General features: G+C 40.4%; 1 protein-coding gene across 1 annotated transcript; it reads right to left on the bottom strand.

The window, feature by feature from the left end:
- Positions 1-2,310: 2,310 nt before the first annotated feature.
- On the bottom strand, positions 2,311-8,162 carry LY6G6F (lymphocyte antigen 6 family member G6F). The gene is made up of 6 exons (XM_007483552.3): positions 8,051-8,162; positions 6,700-7,029; positions 6,156-6,419; positions 4,244-4,390; positions 3,910-3,973; positions 2,311-3,757 (listed from the first exon to the last, which is right to left on the bottom strand). The coding sequence occupies exons 1-6, from the start codon at positions 8,112-8,114 to the stop codon at positions 3,733-3,735; spliced, it is 894 nt and encodes a 297-aa protein (XP_007483614.2). The 5' UTR covers positions 8,115-8,162; the 3' UTR covers positions 2,311-3,732.
- Positions 8,163-10,737: the final 2,575 nt, after the last annotated feature.

The following is a 10,737-nucleotide window of genomic DNA, read 5'->3' as shown; positions in this document are numbered from 1 at the left end:
ATTGGAAGAGGGGAGAGGGATTTTAGGCCAGGATTATTTAAGTAAGCAGGAAGTAGGTGACGGTGAGATGTGAGAATTAGGAGATGAATGGGTGTCTGTGCATAGTCACCCTCATGCTTGTGTTGGGAAGGAAGGTGAGCTGGTAGAGAAATAGAGAAAATCTCGCAGGGTTTTTTAAAGGATCAAATGAGATAATATGCACAATGCTTTAAAGTGCTATATAAATGGAAATAGGTCTTGATCAATGACACATGTAAAACCTAGAGGAATTGTTCATTGGCTATGGGAGGGGGGTTGGGAGAGGTAAGGGAAAGAACATGAATCTTGTAACCATGGAAAAATATTCTAAATTAATTAAATAAAAATTTCAAAGAAAATAAAGTGCTATATAAAATCTAGTTATTAAGTTCTGTGAAGATTGGATTTGGCTCTCCCCAGTTCCAAGTTATAGATAAAATGTTAATAAAATTGTCATGGCTCAGATGTCTTTCTCTATTCTTTCTGCCTGTGTCTCTCTGTATCTCAAAGTCTTTGTCTCGCTCTCTATCTCTGTATCCTTCTTAGTTTCTCTGATATCTTCTTTCTCTTTCTTTTCTTCCTTTCCTCCTTGACATCTCTTCCCTTCTCTCACTCTCTCTTCTTTTCCTCTTCCCTCCTTGACATCTCTTCCCTTCTCTCCTCTTTCTCTCTTTCCTTTTCCTCCTTCCCTCCTTGACATCTCTTCTCTTACCCTCTTTCTCTCTCCTTCTTCTCTCTCTCCTTTTCCTCCCTCTCAATTGTTCTCTATGACCTTCTCCTTCCCCGAGGCTGTAACCATCTCGGCCTGCATTCTCTATCTTAATCTCCTCAACCACCTTGTATTCCATTATCCTCATTTTCCGCCTTAAGGAAAATCATAGGGATTGCCTGCCCTATCCAATCACTGATTTGTCCGTGTCTTTCATTTCCACCCTGGTTCCCGGTTCCTACCTCTCCTCGGGTCCCATCACAAAGGTGAGCCCCTTCCCTTGTGGGACCCTGCTGGTCAGGGAAGTCCATTAAGGAAAACCCCACACCCTCGAATAACTCATTTGAAAATGAGGAGCTAGGCCTAAATGATCTCCAGTGATCCCTTCCATCTTTAAATCGTCAGATTCTATTGATGACTTTCTATTGATGAACTTCTGTCTGTTTCTTTCCCCTGTAAGTCTTTCTCTTCCTTTCTATATTTCGGTTGTGTTTGTCTCTCTCACAACCCTCTATCTGTTTCTCTGTCCTGTGTAGTCTGAAACCTACTCTCCCAATTGAATTCTCTATTCTACCTGCTCAATGGCTCCACTGTTAGACTTGAAGCTTTGCTCAGATTCTGTGGGAGAAGTGAGCATAGGCAGCCAACCTTGCTCAACCCTGCCCCCAGGGACTCCCTCTGCCCTCAATCCATACTTTGCTCAGTTTCCCCCTTTTCTCTTCTAGTTTTGATCCACACTCCCTTTGTGCTTCTAAAGATAGAGATATTGGGCTGCTTTCTCAGACTACATGCTATTTATTGGGAAGGGAATTTCTATATAACTTGTGGTCACCAGTGCTGCCAAGGACTAGAGCTGAACTGAGCCATGTTCAGCTTCAGCCCCTTTGGTCCAAGTTTCAGCCACCCTATTCTAGGCAGTAGTATCCCCCTATATAACCTTGTGGACCTTAGAATAGCTAAAGCACTTCTTGAGACTTGATATCCTTAAGGGTGTCCCCTCAGAAACCTAGAATTACTCTGCACCCTTTCTATTTCTATTGCTATTTCTAAAGACATCAATTCTTCAATCACTTCCTCAATCCATTTGAGCAATATATAAAGGTAGAGAGCCAAGATGAGGTTTGGAGGGTAGTAATGGGAAGATTTGAGCAGGAGAAAGAAAAGGAGAGAGGGTGCTGCCATATCATAGATATCACGAGGAAGCTTGCAGAAGGGTAAATGACTTCTGGTCTTGATGCAGCTAGCAGAACTCTCAGTAGCTGGAGATGATTTTTTTTCCAGGGAGCAGGAAAGGGATTGAGAATATGTTGAAAAAAGGGGAGGATATCACAATCCAATTCCTTTCTCTTCTCCAGTTCCAGAGATTTCAATTCAAAGGGACCTCATTGTCCCTTTTCCCTCATTCTAATAACATCCTGTGGGATTAAGTAACTTGGAAGCTGGGGAAGAGGGAGTAAGGTGATGAAGGTGAAAGAAACTAAATCTGGGGTGTGTGTACCCGCAGTGGCATGGGAGAAGCTTGTTCAAGGGGTATGGGGAATATAGGTAGGTAACTATATCATATCATCAAAATTAATCTACTTTATTTCTCCTGTATATGACATGTATGCTAAACACTAGAATTTATTTCCTTCTAAATTGAATAGGAAGGAGTATGGGAAAGTATACTGAAAGTCAAGGAATACAGAGACCCATAAAAGACCCTAAAGTCCTAAACTGTGGACCCCAAATGGTGAGGGGGGCAAGATCCAGTCATTGAGTATCTTCCTCCCCTTCTCTCTCAGGACAGAATTTAAATCAAAGCAATTAGAGCTTTTCCAAGGTGTGAGATCTTGAGATAGGGGGAGTTTCACTTTCTACACATATCTTCTTTTCTAAAGGTCCTCAGGGGATAGAGAAGGTGGATATCACACTCCCCACACCCTACCCCAAACTTCCAGTCCAAGTTTTTCCATTGAAGGAGGAGGGGAAAAGAAATATGAGGGAGTTGTCTTTGGAAAGGGAGCCAGCAGGGTGGGGATAATGTCTTAGGAGCCTGGGCTAACCTCAATGCTGACAAGTGGCCAACTATCCCTATAGCCCTTAAAGTCCTAGGGGGAAGGGGATAAATTGTCCTCTCAAGCCTGAATGTTTAAAAGAGTGACCACAGCATCCAATCCCTGGGTCCACAAGTCCTCAAGAGATGTGGTGGCAAGAAGAGTGAGGACACATGATAGGAGACTGGGAGATTCATGGGCAATGGAGAGGGTCTGGATAATACCAGTTCTAGAAACTGTGATTTGGACTTTTCTTTCTGGGAAAATTAAAGTGATGTTTACATGTAGGTATATGTTTATGTATGTATATTTTTGTGTATTTGAGTATGTAGAAAATGAGATTGTGGACGAGACTGGTGGGATTTTTCTTGCTAAAGATCTCTATGGCTTGAATTCATTCGTCCTTCTCATAAAATGACAGTTGTTCTTCTACTTCTCTCTAGATATATAATATTAGGAGATTAGCAGGTCCCTGATAATTTTGCTTTCTCTCATAATTCACTTTTGGAAGATGAGACAATGGGAGATGTGTCCACCTTTAAGTTTTTCTTTTCAATCTGCCCATTAGTTTCCCTCTCTCAGTTTCCTTAATTTCTTCAGTTCTTCTCTTAGCCCCTTTCTTTCCTTCAGTTTTATTCTTCCCTTTGCTCCATAGTCTCCTTCTTTCTGTCCTTTAATATCACCTACTGACTGCTGCATTATGTGCCACCCCCTTCCCAGGTAACCACTGCATGGCATTCCCCAACATGTTGAGACTGGCTTGGATGTACACTAAGAGATAAATGACAACATCATTTCATTTGTGGAACAGATCCTTTTCCCTCTCTTCCCTCCCTTCAACAGCTCTCTCCAGAGGAGACAAGAAGGTTGATTGTACAATCTCTCAAGCCCCCATGTTTTTGATGAGGTAACAGGGCTTCCTTTCATCTTGGGTTTCCAAGGAGACCTCCAGATCCCTTCTCATCGATATCACATGGTCCTGGGGGCAGGTGGGCTGAGAGATAGGGGAAGGATAAAAAAGATGGGTAAGAAAAATAGAGAAATGAACTACTAACATATCCTCTGTTTTCAGATACCTGGTGTCTTTGTCTCTTCATCCCATTATATTAGGGACTAATATATCACGCCTTCCAGTTCCTTCCTTACCTGGGGATAGACAAGTGGATATTTTCATAAATTTGGGTTTCTGGCTTGAAATGAGTAGCGCCATCTGGGAAAAAGGAGTATAAAGAAATGACAGAAGGATTTTATACACACACATATCAGAAATGTACTCCTGTTCACCACTTACTGCCCACTCTCTCCTACAATCAGACATTAAGGGGAGTTTAGAGGCTAAGGAACAACAAAAAAAAAAAAGTTGGGGTTCCAGAACCTTTTCTATAGCTTTGTCTAATTTCCTTCTTCCTTTTCTGCCAATATCTCATTGTGCATGAGTGTCTGTGTCTGTTCATGTATATACTGGAGAAAGTGGACAAACCTCTGTACTGGTTCCAACGTCTCCAGAGAACTATTCCCAGGGCCAAGATGGCAACCCCCTGCCCCAGAACACAAAGCAGCAACAGGATCTTTTGGATATCCCAAGTCGGGGAGACCACACAGTGGGCAGGAAGGGAATCTGGGGAGGCTGCAATTAGAAAGAAAATAATAATTTTCTTTGTCTCCATAAGATTTACAAAGTACTTTACATCATTCTCATTTGATCCTTACAGCAACCTCACATTTTTTCTATTTGGTGTTATTTCTGTCTTATCCATCTATTTCTTAATCTCTTCAGTTCTTCTCTTTGCCTTCTCAGTCTTTCTTTCTCTTGGCCCTTTTCTTTCCTTCAATTTCTCTTTGCTCCTTAGTCTCCTTCTCTCTGTCCTTTAATGTCACCTTCTTACTTCCTCCCCCTTCCCAGGTATGTATGTATGTATGTGCATCCCTCTTCCCAGTTAACCACAGCATTGTAAGTGTTATTTCTACCCCCATTTTATAGATAGAGGAACTGAGGCTGAAAGGGGTTAAGTGATTTACCCAGGATTGAATAGTTATTAAGTGTTTGAGGTGGAATGTGAACTCAGGATGAGGATGAGGAGTGTGGGGGTCAGGCAGGGATGTGTGGAAGCCAATGGAAAGGTCTTCATCCTCATTCCAAATTATATTTCCTATAAATAGGTCATTTTGGATAGGGAATTGCTCACCTAAATAGCATAGATTTATAGAATTCTTGTACTGGCAGAGATCTTTTCATTTATTCCAATCCTGTCTTTTTACAGAGGAGATCAGAAAGACAAAATAACTTACGTGAGGTCACAACAGCTAGTTAGGATCCCTGGTCATATTTTTTTCCACTACCTTATTTTTCCTCTCACAACAGAAAACTTCTACCATCTGTGAAATTGCAGGTGTGACTAGAACAACCTGTTTCCACACATTCTACTGTTTGCTCCTCAATCTCAAAGAGAAAAACCCTATTATTTCCTAACTTCTTAATAACAGGGGCCAATTCTTTTCATAAGTATATGAAAACTAATTTTGCCTTTCCCCCTATCTCACACTATCCCATTGAAAACTTTCTGTAATTTCTTCCTGAAATATGTGGCAGGTTTCTTTTTCCTTTCCATGGTCCCTCTTCAGTCCCTGGAAATGGATCGTGCCACACTTAACAACCTCATGACATCACTCTTTTCTGCCATTCTAGTCTCAGTGAACACATATTCTTTCTTTGACAGCAATTCCACCTGAAAATATTTTGGGGGTTATTTTCTTCCTTTTCTACTCCTCTTTCAAAAATGCATTGCATTTGATAATTTCAGATTTCAGACTTTTCCACTAAAAAGTACTTGGATTTCATCATCCTCTCCCCTCTATGAGTTATTCTCCTAATAATAACTCATATTTTGGAAGATGGGAAGTACAGATATTACTATCCTTGTTTTATTGATGAGGAAACAGACTCTGAGATTTAAATGACTTGCCCAGGGTCATAATTCCAGTTTTTACTCTATAATGGGCAGCTAGGTAGCACAGTGGATAGAGCACTGAGGCTCCAAATCAGGAAGACTCATCTTCATGAATTCAAATCCAACCTCAGACACTAACTCTGCCAAAGTTCCTTGTTTGTAAAAATGAAGTGGGGAAGGAAATGACAAAACATTCCAATATCTTTGCTAAGAAAACCCAAAATAGGGTCAGAAATTCAGACGTGACTGAAATGACCCAACAATACTCTTATAAATGGGTTATTTGGACAATAATAAAATCAGTAATAATACAATTCTATATCACTACTATACACAATTCTTGAGAGGAAAGTTGTTTTTTTTTAATCTTAGAGATTAGAGATTCCCATACAAATGGGAACGATTATTTTATTTTATTATTTTATTCCCATTCCCCAAATTCACCTGTCAAGTTGAAACTGATGCCCTTATTCTGGGGGAAAATACAACGGATGCTCCTGGCCCTTCGCATACGAGACTCTGAGGGCCCCTCCAGAGGACACACCATGAGAAGGGAGGCATCCTTTCCTTTGAAAGTCTCCACCTTCCCCTTGACTTTCCCTTTCCCTTCCAGCCAAATCACAGAGTCCAGGAATCTTGCTGAGACTACCGAACATACCAGGATTGAACAGAGAGAACCATCTGTAGTCTTTGCTGATAGCTGGGAGCCTGTTGGGGAAAAACAAAACAAAACAAAACAAAGAACCCCCTGTATTCAACAAGCCCCTGCAGCCACAGTGAACAACCCAGGCAGCCAGCAGTTTTTGCCTGGATTTCTTCATCATCTTCAGAGTCCAAGGTTCCCAGGGAAAGGGATCACTGTGATGACAGAGGATCTTCATGATCTCATTCTCTATCCTCTCCCTCTCTCCGTTTCCTCTGAGACTCCCTTGGCCGTCTGCATCCTCTCTTCTTCCCATCCCCAATACACTTGCTCAATCCCTTTTACCTTTGATCACAGAGAGGTCATACACCCTCCAATTCTGATACTGGGCATAGTCGCCAAGCACAGCGCACCAGTACCGTCCTGCATCTTCTTCCTTAGCCCCTTCTAGCCATAAGGAATTATTCCCCAGCAGACTTAGCCTGACTTCCTTCAAGATCTTCCTAGCTTCGGGACCTCTGTTGGTCACAGGGACACGGATGACTGGGATGGTAGGGGATCCAGACACTGGGCTTCGGAACCATGATAACATCTCATCTCCATACAAGGTGGGTGGTTCAGGGCATGAGAGTTCCACAGTCTCCCTGAGGGCCACATAGGAGGACAGGATATTATCTGTGTAAGAAGAAGGTATCTTAGAGATTAGTCCAAGAAGTGGGAACAGACCTCATCCCACCCCTACCTGACTGACCCACTTCTTTTCTTTTTCTCCTTACTAGTCTTTGTTGTTCCAGGTATCACAGAGCACTGGGTCTGGATTTATCAAGAACTAAGTTCAAATCTTGTTTCAGACACTTACTAGTTATGAATGAGTCAATTTAACTTCTGTTTGACTCAGTTTACTCAGTTCATCTGTAAAATGAAGATAATCTCCCAGAGCTGTTGCAAGGATCAAATGAGGTCATAATTGTAAAGTGCTAATTTAGCACAATTTCTGGCACATATTGAGTACTATTTAAATATTAGCTTAATATTGTTGTTGTTATTATTATTATTATTATTACCTGTGGGACAGTATGCCTCAAGCTGTAGGATGGACTTAGAAGAGAGAATAGAAAAGTTTCTTCCTTATATAAGAGTAAAGATGTCAGGGGGGATATAACCAAGTTCTAGCTGGAAAGGGAAGAATTGATGGATTTTCCTCTCTTACCTCCCTTTCCCAAGAATAGAATTATGCAAAGAGACTGGGAAAAAATAGGGAAAAGGGCCAAACCCGATTCAGATTTTTCCTTTCAAGACTTTTTTCCAAAAGCAGCCTGAAAACACTGGATGAGTGAACTAAAAGAAACTTAAAGAGAGTCATCACTGGTGAGGAATTTGCCAGGGAATGGAAGATAAAGAAATTTGAGTTGCTCTCTTTCTTTCCCCAGCTCTGCTCCTAGGCAGTCCCTCCTACTCTTCTTGGATCAGAATGGTTATCCCCAGGATTGTTTCCACAGCTTCCTCGACCTGATTTTATCACTAGATGTGGGGAGTGGTAGTAGCAGTGGGGGCTTGTCTTTTGTTGCTGTGGCAGTGAAGACCCCCCCACAATAACACACTAACCCCTCCTTCCCCACCCTTCATTGAAAGAAAAGTGTAAATCTCCTAATCCTCTAAACATTTTCAAGTCTCTGCCTCTCAGGTCTCTACTTACCTGATGAAATCAGAGGGATGAATGGGAGTAGGAGAAAGGAGAAGTAAAAAAGTAGGCAAGCCATGGGGAGTGTCTATATCAGAATGCTTTCTCAGAGAAATGGGTGCCCTAAGACAGAAATAGGGGCTAGATAATAGACCTCAGTTCCAGAGGCTTGGATGATATGGTCAGCAAATGGGGATGAGAAGGCAACCAGTAATAAACCTACAGCTATTCTGTCCACTGGAGATAAGAGAATAGTGGCCTCTCTGGTATGTTTGAGTGTGTGTATGTGTGTGTTTGGGGGTTGTCCCTCCAGCCCTTCATGGACTTCTTGGGCTTTCTCACTCAACACTGGCTACAATCTCTCTTACAATTCCCTTCCCTCAAGCTTGGAAGTTAATTTTATGGTCCAATTTCTATCCTTATAAGAATATAACTAGGTCTGATACAAGGTCCCTGGTTTCAGACCTACCTGAGTGTCTTACACATCTTATATACTGGATAAATATTATTTGCTGCATGAATAAATTTCTTTAGTTTCTTAGAATATCATTGACTTAAAAAATGACATTCAGATTCATAGCTGCGCTCTTTGTGGTGGCCAAAAATTAGAAAATGAGGGGATGCCCTTCAATTGGAGAATGGCTGAACAAATTGTGGTATATGTTGATGATGGAATACTATTGTGCTCAAAGGAATAATAAAGTGGAGGAATTCCATGGAGACTGGAACAACCTCCAGGAACTGATGCAGAGTGAGAGGAGCAGAATGAGGAAAACATTGTACACAGAGACTGATACACTGTGGTACAATCGAAGGTAATGGACTTCTCCATTAGGGTCAATGCAATGTCCCTGAACAATCTGCAGGGATCTAGGAGAAAAAACACTATCCACAAGCAGAGGACAAACTGGGAGTAAAAACACCAAGGAAAAGCAACTGCTTGACTACAGGGTTTGAGGGGACATGTCTGAGGAGAGACTCTAAATGAACACTCTAATGCAAATACCAACAACATGGAAATGGGTTCGAATCAAGAACACATGTGATACCCGGTGGAATCGCGCATCGGCTGGGGGGGGGGGGGGAGAAAATGATCTTTGTCTCCAATGAATAATGTTTGGAAAAGACCAAATAAAATAATGTTTTAAAAAATGACATTCAGAAGTTGTTGGAGCAGCTAGGTGGTGTGGAAGAGAGAAATTGGCAAAGCCTAATCTTTAGTTATCATTTACCATTTAAACAATTTCCTTATTACAGTGGCTCTGGATAGAGCATCAAGCCTAGAGACCGAAGGTTCTGGGGTTCCAATCTGACTCAGACACTTCATAACTGCTCACCTTGGACAAGTCACACCCCAATTACCTAGCCCTTACCACTTTTCTGTCTTGGAACCAATACTCAGTATTGATTCTAAGTAGAAAGGTAAGGGTTATTAAAAAAAAAACCACAATAATGAATAGTGCTAGATTTGGATCTAGAGAGACCTGGGTTTGAATCCTATCTTAAACACTTACTAGTTCTGTGATTCTAGATGAATCATGGTTCCTTTCTCAGTCTTAGTTTCCTCATTTGTTAAATGGGAATATTTTAAAGATTAATTCAATAAATAATAATAATAAAATAATTATAGCACCTACCTCTGAGTTGCTGTGAAGATCAGATGAGAATATATTTAAAACATCAGCAAACTTAAAATGTAAAGGCAGGCTGTTTATCATCATCATTAGTATTATTATTACTAGAACAAAGAGGGGTCCATTAAACATTTTCTGTAACCCAAAAAGGATTGTAGTAGATAGATAATTATCCTATATTGAAGGATTCTCAAGTCTGTGCAGAGCTTGGACTAGGGACAAGCAACTATTTTTGACACAGCACACAGGCAAAATAAGAGACACTTTTTAATACTATCTTTTTTTAAAAATTAAAGCACATATTTTTAATGCCAATGAGTCCACAAATACATGTGAATTTATGGTGGATAAGTTGCAGTTATTATGATGAAGACGGCCTCTGGATGAGAGTAACACTCCAGAAGCACAATAATCATATCTTACCTCCAGAATAGACAAACAGCTTGTCTCTACTTTGTATTACTCTCTCATTGGTCTATTCTCAATTTACGCAATTGTTGAATCACTTGGGCAATTTGTTTCCCTTTTCCTTATCAGAATGAGAGATTGGACTAGATAATTTCTTTCTTTCTTCTTTTTTCAACCTTATAATTTATTGTATTTTTTCCTCAATTACATGTAAAGACAATTTTTAACATTTATTTTCAGACATTTTGCAATCCAGTTTATCTCCCTCCTTTTTTCCTCCCCAAGATGGCAAGTTTCATATTTGCCATCATGAAATACATATTCCCACATTGTTCATGTTGCAAAAGAAGACACAAATTGCATATACAAGAAAAAACTCATTACCCAATTAAAATAAATTCTATTTCCCCTTAAGGGAAGTGCCCAAAATATGACACAATGGGGATGTGGTGATCCTAAGACACCATATACCTTTTACTGCCCAAGACATAAATGAATTGACACAAAATGTACCCACATATGAAGATCCCTTTGTGATAACAAAAAAGATGGCTGACATTTTTTCAGTATAATCTGTCTTACAAAGATTTTGAAAATCTACTCCAGGCTTTCCTAATGGAACATGAGAGAAATAAAATAAAATAATTTATCATATTAATA

This window comes from Monodelphis domestica, chromosome 2 (assembly GCF_027887165.1).
Source record: "Monodelphis domestica isolate mMonDom1 chromosome 2, mMonDom1.pri, whole genome shotgun sequence".
NCBI classification, from domain to species: domain Eukaryota; kingdom Metazoa; phylum Chordata; class Mammalia; order Didelphimorphia; family Didelphidae; genus Monodelphis; species Monodelphis domestica.
This window is presented reverse-complemented; position numbering and strand designations above follow the sequence as displayed.